Source organism: Hesperophylax consimilis, chromosome 8 (assembly GCF_061612785.1).
Source record: "Hesperophylax consimilis isolate HC1 chromosome 8, BYU_Hcon_1.0, whole genome shotgun sequence".
In the NCBI taxonomy this organism is placed as follows: Eukaryota; Metazoa; Arthropoda; class Insecta; order Trichoptera; family Limnephilidae; genus Hesperophylax; species Hesperophylax consimilis.
This window is the reverse complement of record NC_142843.1, coordinates 29931884-29954948: the sequence shown is the minus strand read 5'-3', so window position 1 is coordinate 29954948 and position 23065 is coordinate 29931884. Positions and strand designations below refer to the sequence as shown.

Below are 23065 nucleotides of genomic sequence, written 5' to 3'. Positions count from 1 at the left end.
CCATGTCTTGTATACCTACGTATATTGCTGGATTTGCAAAATCTGCGGGCAATCATATTAGACACTAAGCTTAGGCTTATCCTTTTCGTTCGATATTGCCATCCTTAGGTCTTGATTAATAATGTGCCGCAAGTATTTTACGTTCGTACATGTATTTATTCTTGCCTCGTTAAGGTGTACGGGGAGCATCTTACTTATATCTGGATTTTTTCCGTGGTGGAATGCAATCTTCGGGTTGTACATCATATTGTGCTGTTTTCTATACTCTTCACATATATTTCGCAGTAATCTCAATCCCTATCGACGGGGCTAGGAGGATTATGTCGTCAGCGTAGCTTATGTGGTTTGTGATGTAAAGAAGTTGCGATTTTGTATTTTTCTACTTCCTCGTCAATATCGACATTATCATAGAGTGAGGGGTTTGTTTATGATAGAGAAGATAGAAACCATAGAAGCCTCTTCTGTCAACTGTTGACATGTAACGTCATAACACAAAAGGGGGCACGTATAATAATTTTATAATTATTATTTAAATATACACACTTCATGCAAACCTCCATTAAAATAAATCATGTATACCTTATTGCATGGCTTTTACAAATATCTGGTTCAGAAAGATGAATACTGCATTCTTATTTTGGGGCTGGACAATGCAGGGAAAACGGTAAGTTAAAGAACACCATATCATTTTAGTCATATTTAATGTGTAGTGATTTCGTCTGCTTTAATTTTGATAACATTTCAGACTTACTTGGAAGCAGCCAAGACAAAATTTTCTAAAAACTATAAAGGAATGAATCCCTCTAAAATAACAACGACCGTTGGGTTAAATATCGGTAAAATAGTTGTGAGTGGTGTGCAGCTCAGCTTTTGGGATCTTGGAGGACAAGAGGAATTACAATCGCTTTGGGATAAGGTAATATTATTTTTCTCAAACAGTCATACAAGGTGGCGCATAAGTAATAACTAATAACCTTATGTTTTTGGCTGTAATTTTTTTATAAATGAAAAGCTTTGGTTCTTCTTGTGGATTATTTTTATCTGATGTCTTATTTTTTTTCATGACATTATTTTATTGCATTTTTCATCACTTTTGCCCGAACTTCCAGCGATAAGTTCTCGCATTCGTGGCGGATATTCTATTCGGGCTTCAAGAGTCTGGCACTTGTTGACGAAAACCCGTGACTTCAAAAAACCACACAAAAAGTAGTTGGAGCGGTCAAATCAGGTGATCTTGCTGGCCCATACCACGGACGAATTATTCTGTAAAAAAAGAACAGTAATTATTCCGCATTCTTGGGTGGTGTAGCGTTCGATGGCTTGTCGACATGTATTCTTCATCTGTTTACTTCACAAATGTCAAAGCAGAATTGACATTTGCCGGCATTTTCAAAAATTATAGAATCTTCCAATTACTTTTGTGCCACCTTGTAATTCCTTGAATTATACCAACATTTTAAACAAAAGCCAATAATACAATGAAATGAATTTGCTTTGTTTTTATTTCCAGTACTATGCTGAGTCACATGCCGTTATTTACATAGTAGATTCATCAGATAGAGATAGAATTTCAGACTCCAAGGCAACATTTGGTTAGTATCCCCTTACGTATATAAATTTTACTGAAACCTGATTTTTAAAAAGTGGATTATTTTAAATGTCAGTGCCTATGAACTGAAAACTGTTACTTAGATGTTTCACTCCACACCATCAAGATGGCCCTGGGCACCGCGGGCCACCTGCTTGGCCTCTCTTATCAGAAACGGCCTAGTTAGTGTCATCCTCAGTCATAAAGTAAAAGATTAAGATTAAATTCATTTTTAATCATAGTGCACCTAGTAGGTATAGTGGTAGTTATTAATATTTATAGGGCTACATGATAACTCAACATAATGATAATTCAACACATCTTTGAAAAGTGATATAAAATCATTAAAGTGATGAAAAAAACTAATCCATAAACCTAACCTACGTAGGATATGATTTGAAATTTTTATGGTTAAAAGTAGTATGAAATGACAAAAAAAGTAAGGTGGCTATAATGTTTAAAATATATTTGAATATTAAAATATGTGTTTTTTTTGTTCTTGTTATTAGTACTTTTGTACAGAGCGTTGAATACAGTTGAGGGCACTCACCACTTTCCCAAACCGTTTTAAGGACATGTGTTCCTCCATCGGTTCGCATGTCTATTCATTACTTCTTTTTTTTAATTTTTAAAAGCCTCCGACTGTCCCTACACAGCACAACATACATTTATAGATACCTAATACTTTTAAGTGTTCTCAACCATGGCACTTTGTGCTTTTTCTTGAAGCTAGTGGAGAGAAAACGTTTACAAGGAGAAACATACATTAGAAAAAGAAAATAGAATGGAAAAGCAATTTCAAACACATTCCCACAGCAACATACAACACAAGAATAGCTTCTGGCAAGCCTGGCAGTTGAATATAGAAGCTATGGTTTAATTTCCTGTTAAAGTAAACATAATTTTTCATTTAATATCTTATTATACATAGCAGTACCCATATAGCTTAGTCTGTCTGTGCAGATTGAGAAACAATAGCATGTGTTGCTTTTATGTCCAAAAGATGGCGCTGTTTTGAAAAAACCTTGTTTGTCCAACAGATTGTGCTGTTTATCAAAAAAGCATGTTTTTACCTGTCACAGGTAGCATCTATATAGTATAGGTATATAAAAACACATGTGTATTTGAATGCAACGTTATGTCAAAATTTCAAAGCACCATTGAAGAACTTTCGAAGATTTAAGATTTTGAACAAACAAACATTCACATTTTATTTATAATGATTTAGGAGAAAACAGATAGAGCCAGTTTTACTAATATACTTTAAAGTATACTAGTACAATTGTTTGAAGTTTTTAACATGTTTTACCTTTTTCCAGATCGGATGATTTCATCAGAGCACTTGAAAGGAGTCCCTTTACTTGTTTTGGCCAATAAACAAGACATTCCAGACTGTATGGGGGTCCACACAGTGAAACCAATATTTAACCAGAATGCCCATTTAATAGGCGCCAGGGACATCATGTTGATGGCCACCTCGGCTCTAACTGGGTAAATTACCTCCATGTTCTTTAAACTTATTTTCTGTAAAACACATGGCATTCATTATCCACTTAAATCCCAAACATATAATATTAATTTGAAATCATTCCCAATACATGATCCGTTGCAACACCGCCATCTTTATTTCTCAGGCCGTACTGTAGACTTGGCGGGAACAAAAATATCAAAGTAAAGAGACCTATTTACCCAAAAAGGCAAGAAATAAAAACAATATCCGGCCTCGATTATAAATATTTCAATACAAAATGTTGTTGAATTTAACTGTGAAGGCAACAATATACATTTTATTTTCAATATAATATTTTATTAAACTTTAGTGACAGATAAATATTATTTAAACGATGTTATAATCGTAAATATATTCAAAATATCTCACCGTAATGTTTCTATATCACCACCAACTTATTTTTGACAATATGGAATATGAAATATTACAGAAATGATACGAAAAAATTCAAATAATTGGTTTCATTCATTCGCATGAAGTCTGGCCGCTTGCAAAATTCAAACTAAACCCATAATGCAAATGCTCCAATGAAGTCCGAAAATAGGTCTTTGTCAGTGTCAGTGAAAAAAAACTGTCAGTGCATACCCTACAGCGCGACTTGAGAAATAAAGATGGCGGTGATTGCAACCATAATGCAGTATGAGGGTATAAGTCCTCGTAGATCACCTCAGTACAAATGACAAGTACCACGTACAAGTACGACAATTGAAATCCTGTCTCTGGGGCGCTTAAAAATCAAAAAGATATTTATTTTATTTTTACTTTTTTAAGTCCGTCGTCCCATTGGCTCGGTAAGTGTAAAGAATCGACGAAAACCGAAGACCCTGCGCAGAAAAGTAAAGTTCACAGTTCTGCGCTGAGTCTTCGGTTTCTGTCGATTCCTTACCCTCACCGAGCCATTCGGACGATGGGCATCTTTTCACTGTATTTTATTTCTGTACCTTATCATATCATACATACTATGATAGGTACTTATTATTAATATGTATTACAATATGGGACGTGTGGGATTGCACTGACCTCCCCACATCCTGGAATAAAAAATTATTATTATGTTATGATATATTTTGAATATTTATTAGAAAATCTTTAATGACGCATTAGTAGAGCAGTAAGTTTTTTTAAAATTAATTTATCGAAAAATTACAGAATATATAATATATCATTAGTAAGTTATATAACTATGTATATGTAAGTTAGTAACAATGACTTTGTTGAAAGAATAATGTTACAATAATAGAGCAGTTTCTAATTGAAGAAAAAGAAATTATGTATGTATATAAGAGTGTTACATATATAGAAATGGCATAATATCCGGTCAGCAACGTAAGCAGATATACACGATAAAATAACGATAGCAGTCAAGTACAATAAGCGTGTTTACACGTCAACGCGTGTGTTTCCACAAAAATCGTCATAACTCCGTTATTCTTCTAGTGACATCCCTAAAACAAAAAGTAGAATATTCGTATTGAATGAAGCTTCACATCTCTATTCAAAGTTATCCATAGAAACCCGTAAAAAGACCTACTCAGTGGAAGCAAATTTTACCCGCCAAATCGTAAAACGACGCCAAGAAAGCCGTTTGACGTGCCGACCCGCCTCGCAAGTTTAATTATTTTTTTAAAAATATATTTTGTATGAAATGGTCAAAAAGTGAAGTGACAGAATTGTTTATTGTACATTTGTACGATGAAATAAGTGTTTTTTTTTTACATTATCCGTGATTTTAGTATCGTTTTTACATAAAACATTACAGGTGAGTCATTTTTACAATTTTTTCATGTTTCCATTCTAAATTTAAATATTTACAAATGTTAATATTTATTTATGATACAACAATTTGAAAGCCTATTTTGTAACCTTTCTAAAACAGTTTTTACTATTCGGCTCCGTTCAGTAATGTTTCATTTATAGAGCTTTGATTGTGAGGCGGTAATAACACAACGTTTTCGTGAAATTGACATTTCGGTAAAGACATCTTAGCTTCAAGTTCGCGAAAAGTCGGAGGGGTTAAACTACATATATCTTAAGTTGTGCATAACCTGCCTCACTAGGCGAATCTGTATTGAGGCAGAATTTAGTTAATTATTTCTCACATTTTGTCTATGGTTTACTTATAAATGTTTACTATAGGTTCCTATACAGCAATACCTTATTTTAGGTTGCATTATTGTTTGCATATACACAATACAAATACAGAAAGTTTTAGCACAATATGTACATACTATAATAACTATCAATGACAAGGCGTTTGATTAGGTTACATTATTGTTTGCAAATACACAATACAAATATAGCAAGCTTTAGTACAATACATACTACAATAACTGTCAATGACGAGGCATTTGGGTGAGGGCACCAGTATATACTCGATCATTAGAATAAATCCAAATTATAACTTTTTTTTTAAACTCTTTCTGTGTTTGACTCAGTTTAATATTTTCTGGGAGCATGTTCAATATCTTTGTGGCAACGTATCTAAAGCTACGTTGACCAAAGGTGGAGGAAAGTGCTTGAACTTGCAATATGTCTTTGATCGAATTACGCGGAAATCTTAAGTTAATTTTTTTTTTCGTAAAGCACGTGTTTTTTTAAAGAGAAGTTTTTACATAGATCTGTCGAACATCAAATAATCTCATTATGTTGAAAATTAAGTTACTGTTTGCAGTTTGAGAAAGTTTGAGAATAATTTTCATAATTATTTTCTGCGCCTTTTCAACAGGATCTAGAGCTGATGAAATACCCCCTCCTCATGCAATGATAGATTGGGTGATTGCAAAATAAATCGTTTTTAGAAGTTGTAAGTTAAGGAAGTTCCTTAAGGATCTGAAGAAATGTATTGTTTTCCTAATTTTATTTGCAATGATCCGAGTATGTAGATTCCGTTTGAAGTATGGGTCAATGGTGATGCTGAGGTACTTCATCTGTGGAGTGGGCTCTTTACTGGGGCACAGCTAATATTTTTTCAGCTTTTTTAAATATAGCTGACCATTTGTTGTCTTAGAACAGTAAGACAATATCGTCAGTAAAGCTAACAATGCTTCCCTCAATTGCAAAAGTTGTTAATATACAATAAGAACAGAGTCGGTCCCAATACGCTTCCTTGTGGTAATCCATAGTCAGTTGAACGCTGATTACTGAGGGCATTCTGTATTCTGTATTAACTATCGGGGAATTAAAACAATTTGATTTTCTGTACGATTTATTTATTCTATTATGAGATATTTCGCCTTCTGCGTTCTTTTCTCTAAAAAGTAACATAAACTGTAATAACTTCAATAGAAATTAATATCAAAAAATCACAGAAAATTAGGCTTACAGATAAAAAAAATATTGTGAAGGTTGGTACCTACCTAATTTTGAAGATTTAGGATCCATGAACGTGGGCAATTATTTCTAAATCCAAACAAATTCGAAAAATTGAAAGCCACATAACTCTATCCAAGCACAAAATCTTCGCTTCATCCACATTCATACATACTCTTCTGTTATTCCGATTCAAGTATTTACTTCACTTGATCATTATAATATTACGTCTTCCTGAGATGTTGCTGGCTTATTCTTAGAGATAACTACTTTTACATTATATATAATATTATATGCTGTTATTATGTGTTGCAAATTTTCCTTATTTGTGGAATGTTATGTAGTAACTGTGTTTGTATAGATGTTACTTGGTCTATTATAATACTGTAGAGTGACTTGAAGCTAATACGATACCTTAAGAATATGAATAAATCACACCGAGAAGAACCGAACAAAGTGTTACAGTAGAACCCCGTTAATTCGAACCCCGATAATTCGAAATAACGCGTAATTCGAAATTTTCGCCAAAAAAATTTCCGCACAAAAATTTTTTCATAAAAAATTTTTTTTAATTCGAAATTCGTTAATTCGTAATTTGAAATTTATTTTTGTCCGCGCATGAAAATTTGTTGGTGTAATTCGAAAAAATTTGATTTTTGCGAAAATAAATCATAATATTTCGTAAATCTCAATCTAAAAGTCAGCCGTGGCGGTAAAACTCCGAAAAATGTATCTTTACGTGGTTATACATCGTCCTAATTAGTACTATTATTTTGTAAATCTGAATCGATTTATACTGGAATGTCATACTTTTTCAAATTTATTTTGAATATCCGAGTTTGAAGGGCCGATAAAATACGTTTTACGCCGATATATGTCGTAGTTTTAATGTTTTTATATGGTGCTGTTGAAATATTTTATGTTTTATGCTAATGCCTGACAGCATTTTTACTAAATGAATGTTCATTCATAATATAAGTTTAAACGAGGTATTATGTTTTTCATAATAGCAAATAAGATGTAAAAAGTCAGGTACACCCCGCAAAGACTTGGCACATTCAAGTGAATCACATTGTTGGGGACAGACTCGGTACCGTCGCACCGTGGAAAACAAGAGGATTGGAAATTTCGGATATGCCGACTTACCTTTCTGCTCTTCTTCCGCTTTTCTCTCTTTTGCGCTGGTTCAAACACAATGCACTTATTTTCACCAAAATACGTGAGGTCTCGATGGCTTTACAAGTTTCGACACCGTCGAACAAGAGGGCACCGTAGTCAGACACAGCTTAAGAGTTGAGAGGATGATTTTTTTTAACTGAAATGAACTTACACTAAGTCGGCATAGGAAAGTAGGAATTGGGTAGGTGGGCAACAATAATATCCATCAAGGAAATCAAAAGGAAAGGTATAGGTATAACGACGCTACATACATTCTTAAGTCAGATCATCGCAAGAGTCAGAATTTTATTATTTGTATTTAGGCCCAGCCGGGCTTATACATTAGAGTAGGATATGTATGAATGTGGATAAAGCGCGGAGTGTGCACCAGTCTACCATTGCGGTGGAATGACGTGCTGAATAACTATTAATTTTCTTAAGCTAAACAGTGTTTTTTGAAACACGAAATTATCTCCAAGATGGTTGAATACACGCACCTGTGCCCATATACTTGCTCTATGCTGCCAGTACACATTGGGCCGATGCGCTGGTCCAACGTGTACAGGACCACTTGGCGTATATTGGCGGTTGCAATACTTTGGCCGCTAACATTAGCCGACCAACTGATCAGTGTTGGTTTTTCGTGCACCCATCAAAGGATCTTGGCGCCAAATCGTCAACAGCATTCACATGTTGGTGGATTGGTGCCAACGTGAACTGGCAGCTTTAGATTTTTTCCCAGGATCAAGAATGAATTAATTACTCAACCAAGATTATTTGGGCAGTAACACTTTGCCGTCAATATGTTTGTGGTCTGTGGGCAATTCTGTGGTTTTTTAATGTAATGTAGCATGTGTTATGATCCAAGCAATCAATTTATAATTAATAATATTTAAAATGTGCTGAAAGTAGTTTCAATTTAACCATATCCTCCTATTTCAATATTAAATGTGTAGACCGTTACACGAAGTCCGTTATTGAAAGGAAATTTTTCAAATTGTAATAAACATATAGTACTTTGCTGTTACTCCTTCTAACATTTTTCAATCCATCTCCACAAGTATTATTGCCGTTTCTTATCAATTCTTGATAAAATTGCATTGCTTTTCTTATCATTCTGGACTTTTCGTTTTTTTATAACGAGATTTCTTAACACATAAAACACCACCAATTTTCGGAACAAATAGTTTTATTTTTTGAAAATCGTACAAATTTAAACCATCTCAAACTTTTGCCTGATCTTAATAAGGAATTCCAGTCATTTTAATTTTTTTTTCAACTTAAATACCGTATTATTTTTTTTTACAAATGTTGATTTCATAGTTTGTATTTTTCAACCCCCTCCTTAACGATTTAAATCTGACAGGGTATATGTCATACGTACCTCGGTTTTGTCAGTTTACAATAAGGTCAATCCCTGACCTTATTGATAACTGACAACAACAACAACAAAAATCAATTTAAATATTTAGGAAGATTTCCAAAAAACATGAATTCTTTGAAAACAATTTATAAACCGCAGTAGTGACCCATGTGCGAATATACACAGCCCAACTTGGCACAAAATTGTTGGCATTCATAATGCACGCGGCCGGCCAACCTGGTTTAAGTGGTGTCAGAGACTGCCGACCAATCACAGGGCGTTTGAGTGCCTCACGGTTTTAATTTATTAATTCCACCTGTAATTAAATACAATAAAATATATGTTCAGAATCAGCATTTGTTTTCTACGTGAATATATGTTTTTTAAGCTATAATATGTTTTACTCAAGTTCCTTAATCCATGACCTCATTATTACAGTACAGAGGCCATATTACATTTAAAAGGTCTGAAAACACTGCACAGACAACTCTGTCTTGTTTTTCACATTATACAATTTATTATAATTGTTCAATTACTACAAATAATAAATCACCACGTATTTCTATAGAAACATGATTGATTCTGTGGAAGACAATAATTGGAATGCTTCACACAGAATACATAGTATACAAAATTATTAATCTGTGTTCACATTTTCAATTGTCATTAAAAATATTCCAAAAAGTAAAATAATTTTTCTTGTGAATAAAAGCAGCTGTTACATAGAATAGATGTTTATTTGATGTTTTAATGTCTATTTCAGAGATGGCGTTGACGAAGGAATTCGATGGCTCGTAGATTGCATCAAAAGAAATAAATTGCATCGACCGCCAAGAAATCAAGATGATGCATTATGACCGTTAAATTAATTATTTATTTATTATACCATTTTTCTTTATAGCTATCAATTAAACCATTCTTAAACTATGTACCTATTACCTATGTATATTTTTTATTTTAAATAAAATTTTAATAACCAACTACAAAAATGCTATTTATTTTTCTTTGCATTTTGCTTCAAACTTTTATCTTGGAGTTTGTTTCAGTATATTAATGTGTTAATAAACAAAGATAAGGCAGGTTTTCAGTTGTGACGCATTACTTAAATGGGAAGGGACATACTGATAAAATCTTTGATAAGAGTAATACACCTGTGGAACGTGTACCATACTTGTGCGTGTATAAACACTGCCTAAGTATATTCTGTTATAATATGGCGCCGTTATCAGTCGTAAAGTGTATGTTTTTCTCTACGCAAGATGTAGTTTTACAAACTCCCAATGTATTGTGATGTTTTGAGTGATAAACTGTTTAAAAAGTACTACCAAGTGACCGGAAATATATCTTACAATGGATTTGTACTCAATTTATGAACAAGATTGGAGTATTTTACCACCTGAAAATAATAGAAGGTAGGTTCTACTGTATTTAAACAAAATTGAACTTGAAGGCTACTTCTTAAATTTATAATTATCCAAACTCTTCATTAAATTTTATCAGTGTAATCTTAAGCATAACTACAGACTTCTTTTTCTACTGAAAAAATACATTTTTGCAACCTTTTTTCACGAACAATAATAATAATAATCACTGAAAGTATGTGAAGTGGATAGAATGCTAAGTATATCACTACAAGCAAAACTAAAACCAACATTCTCCAAAACGTGTCAGTATTTTGTTGAAATATTTACTTTGTATGAATGCCTACACCATGATTTTAATGACATGCTTATAATAAGTAATACATACGTATTATTAAATTATTAGTCTAAAAATCATCCCCCTCGGCAAACACACCTGTGACTAATTAATTTGACTAAAGTACCTACACACTTCCAACTGAGTGAAGTAAAATATCACAAAATCCAAGTGAAATTCTTGATAAAAAAGATAAAAGTTATCCGAAATATTGTTCAATAATAATAAGTTAGGTGTAATATTTTTAGAATGAATAAATACCCAAAAAAGAATGACAAATAATTGCGACGCAACATCGATATTATTATTGTCAGCGTGGAACATTATTTTTTGTTACTGGCACGTCATTTAGCGGCCATATTGAATATTAGTTTGAGTTTGCATGGGATGGTCAGCTGTCTGTCGTGAATAAGAATTTCTAAAAATTACGGAATAACCTTACATACGGTTTTCCATTATCTTTTCTGTAAATAGACATACTAAAACCGCCCGATGTATAGTCTTTCTAAATTGTGCCTTTCATACAGCCACCATAGATAGGTGGCAGGTGATTCTTGTGTTGCATTCCACACTGCAGAAATGATCAAATGTTCATTTTAAGTTTGTGTAGTTTTATTTTAACGGTGAAACTTTCAATATTCCGAAGTGTAATTAACCGCTGAGACCTGTTTATAACGTTATACCATGAGAACATTTACTTGTTATAAACAAATATGTGACAAATGTCACCCACTTATCTAACATCTGCTATTTTACGTTCACAAACTTTAATTTTGTAGCATTCAGTGAATACTTATTGTGTTATTTTCCACAATAAATAAACACTTCAATACAAAAAGATGAACGCGTCAGAATCCGGGTAATTATTCATCGTCAAAAGTTTTATTTGACATTTCATACTCGACATGTTTATAGCTTGCTTCCATAATTTGCGATATTCTCATTGATTGCTTACGACATCTCATGTCCACGCAATAATTACTTATAACCCTTTTTTTTAACATTTCACGATTGAACGTAATTAAATATAATATTTACTTTACTTAGCGACTTCCAAGGGAATCCGTTTACTGGTTTCGTCAAAAGGAAGCCTTTAAAAATTCTATCTGTACAATATTTACTTCAAAACTAGCCAACCGAGTTTTGAGGTTATCTCTGTCTAAAATTAAACTGTTTATTTGCAATCATACAGTGCTACGTACATGTTCCATTCCAGCCAACTGATAAGCATTCATTTACATAAACTTACTTTGTTTAACCCTTTTTAATACAAAACCATTCATAGTCAGTGTAACGTAAATTCTGCAATCTCATTATTTACGGTGCTTGATGAATCAGTCTTGCACATTTTCTTCAAAATACAAACATTTTAAAGTTTCTTTTTTCAATGTCATTTTTCCATGGCGAGAGTGAAACATTTAAGTATAATTTTTTTTATATTATAATATACTGCTTTACCTTAGACTTAACACTTAGGAGACAGGTAATATTTTGTAAATATCTCAAAGCCAAATATAATATTGAAAATAATTGACAGGCATCTACAATGTCAACGTTTTACTTGGGAATTTTCATGGACAATATTGAAATGCGTTAAAAACTTGTAAAACCTAGCTCTACACACTGCACATTGCAGTGCACCTGAAGGTAGTCATGATTTCACTGAACTGCTATTGAAGTTGGTCGAATCCTAACGGTTAAACCATATAAACATCCACATAATCATTGAGCTTTTAATAAATGTATTTACTGTTTATTATTTTTGGTGATCGTTGTAACCAATTAAGCTTTATGAATAACCCTTTGTTACAGGTTCAACCCGGCTTTTAATATCGCCACCATAAAACAAGTCGTAAATGAAGCCATAGAGAGAGGTATGTACAATGTGTAATCAATCGGTAACGGTTAATTAGTTCCAATGAACTTTGAATACAACATAATTTGTCTACTGCCTGACATGCATTAGTTTTGCGAATATGCTCACTAAAAGATCAAAAAACCTCAATCTGTTAAAATATTCTAGGCGAGTTGAGACTAATTGATTATAATCTTTAAAATTACTTTGTCCAATACTTATTCTGTACACAGCAGGGTAAATGACCTTTTGACTTTCAAAGACAGCTTATTACCAGCCAATTTTATGTTCTATAGTTTATAGCCACAAGGCCCACTATGCTATTTACCATATTTTACCTGTTTACCGTCCCTCTAATAAGGTTCACGAGAGTTATCATTGGGTATTCAGCTATGCACCTGGTTCCTCAATGTTTCTTACTAGGTGTCTGATCCTTCTTACCGTTGACGCTTTGGCAACAAGGTTGAATTTAACTTTCGTCATCTGTAAATATTTAACTAACTGCAGCACTTTTAATAAGCCCAGATTATGGAAATTACACTTCCTTTCAACTTAATTACAACTAGGAGAGGTGGTAAAAGATGCATTTAAGTTCCATTTTTATTGATAGTTAAAAATTTCCCTTGCAAAAGGGTCTTGTGCTGCCATTTTGGATTTATTTTGTACGGATTAACGTTTGTGGAAGTTTCTTTTCAATCTATATACGCGTAAATTATTTAAAAAACCCAAACTAAAAAATAATAACCTGTTTATTGTAGTAATTAAGTTGAAACAGTGTAATTTCCATAGTGTGTGCCTTAAAGTGCGGCACATCATATTTCCTGCAGCTATTGGTTTTTTTCACTTCCAAGAGCTGGGGTGGCAATGACCTGTTAATAGACCTACTAGTTCCCCCAATTTTCAATATATTGAATAGTGATTTGATTAATTTTGGGATTAGACTTATTGTTTTTATGTTTTCCCCTGATTTAAAAGTTGTGTGTTTGAATCAAATGCTTATAATATTGTTGTTTGTTGACCAGTGCGTATGCCCACACCAACTCGACTACGAGATCTCATCAGGCAAATCAGGGCAGCTCGCACAGCGGCCGAAGAAAGGACTGTAGTGAACAAGGAATGTGCATACATCCGCTCTACGTTCAGAGAAGAAGACAGCGTCTGGAGGTTTGTTGATGTTTCATTTGGTAAAGTTTCCTTACTCCACTTTATTCTTAATATGCAGAATTTATTTAAATAACACTTTGTTTCAAATTAATTACTACAAGAAACAACTATTTACATCGGGGGAGATGTAAAGGATGCATGAAAGTTTTCAATCAGTTCAAAATCATGTTCAAAATTTCCCTTGTCAAAAGATATTTTGAATCCATGTTGGATTTTATTAGTATGAAGTGACGTTTGCCGAAAGGTTCCGCTTCAATCGAAATTTGCATCAATTATTTAAATAACCCAAACTAAGAACCTAATAACCTATTTTGTGCATGTTTTTCCATCTCCTCGACACAAATAGTTATTTCTTGTACTAATTAAGTTAAAATTAATTTTACTTTAATAATTTGAACTTATTTAGCAGTAAGCAGAGTAAGGAAACTTTAACTTATATTTTTATAGTTTTTTTAATATTATGTATGTGATGTATATTGCACACCACAAACTACTAAAATGTAATATAATGTATTACTCAGTCACACAAATCTATGGTAATCTGTATAGCGCTTCTACGATGATGTTTTCTTTAATGTTTTTTCCCGTAGATGTGTGTAAGCATTGTATCTATGTGTGCATCATTTATGAAGCATTAATAATGATTTCACTCCGCTCAAGGTGACTGCAAATTACTTGTCAACAGTAGAACATGATTTATTTGAAATTACCTATACATAATAATTCATTTAAGTCCCGTGTATTAGTTGAGATGAATGTGTATCTATTAATAATGCACAATATACATTCATAGATTCCACACCCAAATGAGACTGGTAACTTTTTTTTATTTTTTTTTTATATATTCAATAATATTGTTATTGGGTTTATAAAAACAGTTTATTTTTAAACAAGTTCTGCTGTGTAATTATTATTACGCGTGACAGCCCTATGAGTAAAATAGTAAAATAACCCTATGAGTCATCGTTTGGGAATTTTTTTTTTATATATTCAATAATATTGTTATTGGGTTTATAAAAACAGTTTATTTTTAAACAAGTTCTGCTGTGTAATTATTATTACGCGTGACAGCCCTATGAGTAAAATAGTAAAATAACCCTATGAGTCATCGTTTGGGAATAACTAACATTAAGACATTCAGTCAAATTTAAACATTACACTAATTGGGGAAACTTTGCTGGGGTAACAACCATTAATAATTTCTAATATCTTACTCAAAAACCAATTAAGAAATCAGTAATTGAAATTAAAATACCTACCTAGAAATAATATAAATGTATCGTCTGTAAGTGGGCTACCCACAGTTTGATAATGCCTTGAGAGGGCGAAACAGCTGTCACGCGTAATAATAATTACACAGCAGAACTTGTTTAAAAATAAACTGTTTTTATAAACCCAATAACAATATTATTGAATATATAAAAAATAAAAAAATAAAATGGAGTTCTACAAATTAAACTTAATAACAATAAATAAAAAAAATAAAAAAATGAGACTGGTAACAATTGGATACTTTGCATTTTGTTATTAAACATATCATTGTAACATATTTTCACTTATTTATTTGGGATTAGATTGGTTTTACCTTCCTAACTTAACTGAAGTTTGCCAATAGCAGGGTAAAAACCAGCATCAAATACACAAATGAACTTATGTAGTTACTATAAAGATTTTTAATCATTATGTCCGGTCTCTGGTATCATCATTGGTAATAATTTTTATATCGTTGTAAACTGTTTACCACTCATTTTAACTCTTAAACCCTACCACTCCGGGAATGTAATTATTCCTACCACGGGGTACTGAAGTACCCCGCGCAAAAAAAATGAATAAAATAAAAGTCTTTGATATTTTTTTGAAAATGAATTTTATTATGGCAAAGTAATAAGAAAAGACAATAATTTTTTTTAATAAAAACTAATAAACATCTTTGTTGTCAAAAGGAGGACAGATTTTGTATAGATGGTCAACACAAATATGGCGGCGACAAGTGTTACAGACAGATCGAGATTTTCTGTCCTTTGTGCGCGGACAAAAGCAGCAGCGACCAGGTTTGGGATTATCAGGGACCAGCCTATGATCTTCAATATGAATATTCAAGACTGCACGTATTGTTTCTCTGGTATCCCGGGGTAAACTTGGCTATTGTAATTTTGCTCTGATATGAGGATTTATGAGTGCCATTGACAAACTCACGCCACTTGGTTGATTTCTATTTATCAATGTTAGTTGACAGCTTGAATAAGACCCAAAAGTTGACACCAACGGTATTAAGCAACCCGTAAAAAAAACACACGGACCACCTTTTGATCTTCTTGGACGTCGAGTACTTCTTACAAAGTTGGTCGAACACATCCTCCCCGCATTTGGTTTTATTATAGAAATGTATAATTTCTGGAAGGTACACTTCACTATCCTTGTCAGGGCTGTCATGCATGGTGGACAGCATGATTACAACTTTCTTCTTAGCTGACTTCAGAGGACAATACAACAAAAGTGTGAGAGGTCCGTCGTAGGCAAACATTGATGTGCATCTCTCTCGATTTTTAGTGTCCAAGAAAACCTGAGGAATTTCTCGTTTATTCTTCTTTACAGTTCCAACTAGTGCATTACCTTTTTCCAGTAACTTCTTGGCTGTGGGTATAGACGTGAACCAATTGTCACATGTTGTTATTGTCAGGTTTCTGTTAAGACGATACCAGGTGGGTGCAACAAAATATTGCGGCGAGGCATTCTTGAGCGAGAAGGCTTAACACTAGTCCACTTATGTCGATTATTATGAGCTTTTCCGTACAGAACTAATGGAGAATCTAGCACACCAGCCCCGTCATTGTCAGGCATTAAATACTCTTCATCTCCTTCCACACTATCTTGATCACCGTCTTCGTGAGATGCAACTTCGAAATGGTCCCAGAAATCCTCGATAACACCGTCGGACTCATCTTCTGAATCTTCTCCTAGGTTTAGCTCTTCGTCGTCAGAAACCAACAAAGCAGCTGCAATTTCACCCCCCCCCCCCCCCAAAACTTTGAGTCTGGGATGCCATATCTGAAAACAATACAACACCTCATTACACTGCATACACTCTCATTACATTCATAACACATTATTAGTCCATGAATGTCTCGTTATTGGGCGCAGGCCCTGCCTATCAACACTGTACTCTAACCATTATCACAAAGTAAAGTAAATCATAAATAATGTGTAAACTTAACAGAGAGATGTCGAAAAACAACTTCAGTAATTCAAGTATAACTGGAAGGAAGAACTAACACTATTCCTACCACGGGGTACTGGGGTACCCCGGAACACCTGTGGACGCGAATGCACTTGCCGGGCGGTCACGGCTTACTGACTTACTTACGCGCCAATTATCGAGAGTAGATTAGCTAGAGCGATTTTTGCAACAGTGCAATATTGTTAAAATTGTTGATATTTTAAACACCAGTGGGGTACTCCAGTACCCCTGGTAGGGTTTAAGAGTTAATTATGTTTGTTTCTAAAATAATCAAAATGGTAAATATTCGGGATCACTGGCCACACTTAAGTACTTATTGTCAATGACTGTCATCCCATACAATGAAAGCTGACGTGTACCCGGCGTTGTTGGGAGTTATTCTTAGGAGATAGACATATACCATCGCGGACTTTTCTGTAGGCCTTTTTAAGATATACAATTCTGTAGTATATTATTTTGATGCATCTCATAAGATTTATCCAGCGTTAGCAATGTAAGTGCCAGAAAATATTTTATTTACGACTTGATTACAAAGCATCGACTTTTCTCTACTTTCTATAAATATAATTTGCATGTATTATATACATAAACCTTCCGGAAGAAAATCTCTAAATGATAGTGAAAACCCTATCAAAATCCATTGCCTAGAGTATTAAAGAACTAAGCGCACAAACAGACAGACGTGGATAGCAACTCTATTTTATACTATTTAGAGAAGATGAATTAAAAGGTTAAATTTTAAAAAAAAACAAAACAATTAAGCGTGGCCAGCGATCCCGAATAATTACCATCAAAATAAATAAAAATAATGTAGTGAAACTCTCTTACAAGACTATTTTACAGTATTACAATAAAATTCCAGCATGAATGGATAGCTCCAAAGTGAGAAATATTATTTTTTCCCCCGCCACATTTCATTTCACCATAACAGAGTTGTATTGAATTTTTGTCAATAACCAATATAAATTTAACCTTAAAAATAATTTCATTTTGCAGATGTCGCAACATCGCCAAGTTGCTCTATATCCATATGCTGGGCTACCAGGCACACTTTGGGCAGCTGGAATGCCTGAAACTGATCGCCAGTGCCCGCTTCACGGACAAGCGCATCGGCTACCTCGGGGCCATGCTGCTGCTCGACGAGCGGCAAGATGTCCATCTGCTCATCACCAACTGTCTCAAGAAGTAACTTAGAATAACACATTTTTATGTTTTAACTTTTTTCACTTCTATTCCGCAATGTTTGTGCCTATCTATTAGTATTGTTATTTTGTCTTATGATTTGTTTTTGTAGTTTTAAAATATGGAATGTATTGCGTTGCACTACCTCTGCATACATTCTGGAATAAACTCTTTATTATTTATATTCTTCATAGTAAACTTGCAACTGAGGTGGCTTGGTTATTTCACTATTTAAGGACAGAATATCATTATCATCAAACCATATTTTTAAATTATTTTTTCTTCATGTTTTTTCTATTACTATAAGGACTGTATCGTTGGCATAAGATATTATTTGACGATGTAGTGGTTAAGCAAATATAATTTACATATGTACTAAATTAATAATATTGGACCCAGAACGGTGCCTTATGGAATACCAAGATTTGACATTTCTTGGGTCACTTAGTTTTGTCATTTATTTTTACAAATTGTGGGCAATTTGTAAAAAACTTTAATCAATTGGCCGGTTTTTTTGATTTAGTATAATGAACTTTATGTGTGAGGTACTATCAAATGTTTTTCTTTGGTTTATAAATATCCCTGCTCATATTGCTCTCATCAAATACCGAATATATAAGTTAGGTTACATATGCTATTGTGTCTTTATTTGTTTTTATGAAGCCGAATTGACTGCAGTGTAATATTTTATTACTCCAGAAAATCTTCATTACAACTGATTTCTTTCTGCTCACAAAATCATTACAAAAATCTTTGAAATTTCCCATTGACTGTAAAATGTTTAATAAGGAATTTGTTTAGTAGGGAAACTGTTTAATAAGGAAAAATAGTGTTGAAACATGATGAGGAAAGTGGGTAGTAGCTAATAGTCCATACATAAACCCATGATAATCATGCAAATTAGTTGTTATTGATTCCAATACCATGTTTCAATGTGAATTATTGTATTTACTAAGACATTACATTGTTTTAATCATCATGATTTGTTGTTTTTTTCCAGTGACTTGAACAGCTCGACACAGTTTGTGGTGGGCCTGGCCCTCTGCACCCTGGGGGCCATAGCCTCCCCGGAGATGGCCCGGGACCTGGCCTCGGAGGTGGAGCGGTTAATCAAGTCTCCCAACGCTTATATAAAGAAAAAGGCCGCACTCTGCGCCTTCCGCATCATCAGAAGAGTCCCCGATCTGATGGAGATATTCTTACCGGCGACAAGAAGTTTGCTGACTGAAAAAAATCATGGTAACTGATTTGTGATTAATAATTGGGGATTTGGTATCACAGCAGCCTATATATGCCTCTTTCGCATGATAGGCCACTGTGATACTAAACAACTTTATTAAATAATGTAGGGGTGTTTAAAACTCCACATTTGAGTAGCGTTTTTTCAAATCACAACATTGTCCGAGGTAAAATTTTTCCAGGACCATTTGTTTTTTATTCAAATGTTTTGTATCTAAGTGAGAAAATGTAATAATATTTCAAATACTATTGTTAAAAAATGTAAATTGAACATAACTACAAGAAGCGTAACAAATTCACATGTACAGTTTAGCCGCAAAAAAAGTAAAAAAATACAGAATATGTGAAACTGGGTAAAGCATTTATCGAGTTTTGAAAAGCGCTTCTCATTTTATGATCATCTAAGCGATGTACAGCGTCATTTTTTGACATTTTAATGGTTCCTGTTAGACACTGATTCTCAGCTTGTTTCAGCTTTGGATCAAATTATGATCAGCTGTCAAGCATAATTGTAAAGTTTTATAGGTGGGTTCGATTACCACTACAAGGTGTTGTGATGTTGATTGATTATTGCTTTGATGGACCTTCCGTAAATTGCTTTTCACCTCTAAACATGTTTTCAGTATCTTTTATGTTAATAAACTACCTTTTCCTAGGTGTACTTATAACGGGAGTGACTCTCATAACGGAAATGTGTGAAAACAGTCCCGACACTCTCAATCACTTCAAGAAAGTAAGTTATTTAGTTTTGTGCTCTAGTTTTAATGTAAACAGTGAATATTTTCTTTCAATTTCTAATATCGAAGTTTGCTTTGAATCAAAAAAAGATGCATGTCATGCCACACCATCACAAGAATGTTTATTATTAACAATATCAATTCTTTATAAAGATGCTTTTTGCTTGAAATGGAAATTAGGAAACTCCTCAGGCAACGCACCATTATTACTATTTTAAGGTAAACGATTAGAATAATATTAGTTTGATCTCTGGAATGTTTAGTTTCCTAACACTACTTTCTCTACCACCGACATATGGAAGAAAACAATATTTTTATACGTTGAATTATTAATTTGGAGTTCACGGAGAAGCAGTTATATGTATTCGCAAATAAGGTTTTTTTTAATAAGTCTTGTTCATCAATTATTTTTACTATAGTGAACCTCGAGTGTTCATTGAAAAATTTAAAGGAGTATGAGGGCACCCTTTTTGAATTTGTGTGCTATTTATTATTTGCACTAAATGAGAATAAGAGGGCATATTGGAATAATACATCAATCCTGTGTAATTTATTAAATACACTAGGAACACAAGGAGTATACGAGTTTGCTATTGAAATAATACAACATCATTGCGCTATTTCTTAAATACAACAGATAGGAATATGAGAGCGTGCAATTGGAATATTGCATCATCTGTGTGCTATTATTTTTTAAATACACTTTGAGGAGTATGAGGGCACGCTGTTAAAATAATATGTCACCAGCGTGCTAAACATATTAACTGAAAGGTTAGGTTCTGATGTTGAAAGTGGTTGCAGGTTCACATTATTTAGTGCATATTTCGGTATTCATACGCCTTTCAAACAGTGCAAGCCTATTTCTAACTGCATTATGTCAAATTGTCTCTACATATTAATAAGTTACATAATATTTTCATCTTAGAATGACTGTCTTCTAATGACTGTTTTTTGTTATCATTGGTGATAGGAAAGCGGACAACGCGAGGTAAACATTTACAGATTATACATATCACAATCATGCATGAAATCTGTGTGGTGTTTGCTGGGGTATCGCTTTGGTTCTTCCATTACATTCCTATTATTATTATTTATCATTTCTAATATATTTGTACATACACGAATAGCAGTTGTTGGACGCATGGTACTTTATACGTCCAAGAGGTTGGACGTGTTCAGGCAGTGGCGGTTGAGGGAAGGGAAATACTGAAGCATCTGTAAAGCAGCTAAATGGGCTTTTAGTACAATATATGGCTTCATATTATTAAATTGGTCTACTTACTCATTATATTGTCTAATGTTATTCGTATAATGATCATTGAGGACTTTCTGAATATTTTTCAATATATTATATCTTTGGTTCTAATTTCTTTATAATTGAGCAGCTCGGGTGTAGACAATGTTAACTGACAAAAACAAGTTTTGAGATGCAGCATTTTGAATGTTTGGATTAAGAGCAGTTTTTAATTAAAAAATGCTGTAAAACAATACAAAGTTATGTTCATTGCAGTAATATGAATTGAAACAAAATAATAAAAACATAATTAAACTTGAAAAATGGGAAATAAAATGTTAGTTGCTGTTCCATGAACATAAGAACCAATTTATGGTGTATAACATATTTATGTGTTCCAAATCTAATACATAAGTGCAAAATATATGGTACGCATCTTGAAAGTGAAATTAATCTTAGTTTGAAAACAGAAGATGTAATTAAGTGATAACATGACATGCCATGAAATAACAACATTTTAATGTAAACAATGGTATGTGGATGTAGATTCCATTAAAAGCCTTTTAAGGGCCGGTTTTATAACCATCCGTTCGTTACGCTTAATACCATTTTTAACTAATATTTGGTCTACCACCTGATTTTGCAGTTTTATAAACGTTCGCCAGGTCAACGATTGGTTAAATTTCGATTTATGCATAACCCACTGATTTTGGTGAGTTAAATGGGCAATGACCCGTTTTGTTGGCGCTCAAATGCTTTTTGACGGCTGTCAGTAGGTAGTTGTTGTATTGTTGGTTGTCTTTTGCCCGGCGTTAACTCATTTGAAACCGTGCACTATTTTAATTAAAATATAGTAGATATAACGTAATTTGAATTTGTGAAATGGATTCCTCATCAATTGACAGTGTAAAAATAATTTGGTTAGATAATGCGTACAATGCATAAAACTACATAATAATCATAACCAATCCACTACATTATATAATTATTAAATATAAATTTACATAGTTTTGAAGTATATTGTAGAAGTGGGTTAATATTGTGTGAACAAATACTGCAAACCGCTCCAAACTTTCGAAATAACGACCGCTTTTGACAGCTAAAGTAATAACCATAGATGAAAACAATATCAGAGACAATTATTTACCAAAAACATTGCCAGTAAAAAAACTTTCAGACCAAATGTAACCGTTGACCGCTGATAATGCAAATTTGTTTATAGTACCCAAAAGAAGATAACGAACGGATAGCGGTCCGCTAATGAAAAACGGTTCGTTACGTAACAGAAATTAGGTACTTCGTTTATAAAACCGGCCCTAAATCAATCAAATTTGTAGCCTGTAAAACATGTTAAATGAAAAACTTAACTTGCTTTACTTGAAACAGGTTTGAAATCCATCAAAATCTTATTGTGGTCATATCTTCACTACTTGAAGAGTTTGCGTTATTGTTTTCTGCAGAATACGTGAGATCTGCTACACTGTCAAAAGAATCCACATAAATTACAATGTTTGCAATAACTTCAACTGTTAATTATGATGACATAGAACGTGGTATGTGTCGACCATCCGCCATCTTACAAAACTTAAAATTTTTTACATGAAACAGTATGTCAGATACCATTGATTATGCAGCTAAAATCGTCTGTTAAAATAGTATTACCACTGTGAAAATGTTTTCCAGTAAAAGAAGACATCGGAAAACACTATTTACACGAAAAATGTCAGTTAACGTGGTCTACATCCGAGCAGCTCAATTATTCCTTTACCTGGAAAGAAAAACTTTATTTG

General features: G+C 33.3%; 2 protein-coding genes across 8 annotated transcripts in view; both read left to right on the top strand.

Moving 5' to 3' along the window:
* Positions 1-466: 466 nt before the first annotated feature.
* On the top strand, positions 467-9903 carry Arfrp1 (ADP-ribosylation factor related protein 1). The gene is made up of 5 exons (XM_089634114.1): positions 467-664; positions 746-916; positions 1511-1592; positions 2908-3079; positions 9692-9903. Exons 1-5 carry the CDS (start codon positions 572-574, stop codon positions 9783-9785), a joined length of 612 nt encoding a protein of 203 aa, XP_089490240.1. The 5' UTR covers positions 467-571; the 3' UTR covers positions 9786-9903.
* A 234-nt stretch (positions 9904-10137) lies between these two features.
* Positions 10138-23065, top strand: part of AP-1gamma (adaptor protein complex 1, gamma subunit) — a 36813-nt gene continuing 23885 nt past the window's right edge. For 2 of the 7 annotated variants that reach the window (XM_089634106.1, XM_089634105.1), the window contains exons 1-7: positions 10138-10340; positions 12439-12500; positions 13504-13645; positions 17880-18068; positions 19066-19304; positions 19961-20037; positions 21012-21029. In XM_089634106.1, the coding sequence (XP_089490232.1) occupies positions 10279-10340; positions 12439-12500; positions 13504-13645; positions 17880-18068; positions 19066-19304; positions 19961-20037; positions 21012-21029 (789 nt within the window). In that variant the 5' untranslated portion in view covers positions 10138-10278. Of the gene's footprint in view, positions 10341-10978; positions 11486-12438; positions 12501-13503; positions 13646-17879; positions 18069-19065; positions 19305-19960; positions 20038-21011; positions 21030-23065 lie in introns of those variants that run through there. The other 5 variants (XM_089634111.1, XM_089634109.1, XM_089634108.1 and 2 more) reach the window with 3 other exon arrangements.

What these genes read in the sequence shown, in the direction of transcription:
- Arfrp1 (XM_089634114.1), top strand. Translation starts at nt 572, where the DNA reads ATGTATACCTTATTGCATGGCTTTTACAAATATCTGGTTCAGAAAGAT. An exon ending in TGGACAATGCAGGGAAAACG is followed by an intron (nt 665 to 745) that starts GTAAGTTAAAGA and finishes ATAACATTTCAG; the next exon opens with ACTTACTTGGAAGCAGCCAA. An exon ending in GCCACCTCGGCTCTAACTGG is followed by an intron (nt 3,080 to 9,691) that starts GTAAATTACCTC and finishes TGTCTATTTCAG; the next exon opens with AGATGGCGTTGACGAAGGAA.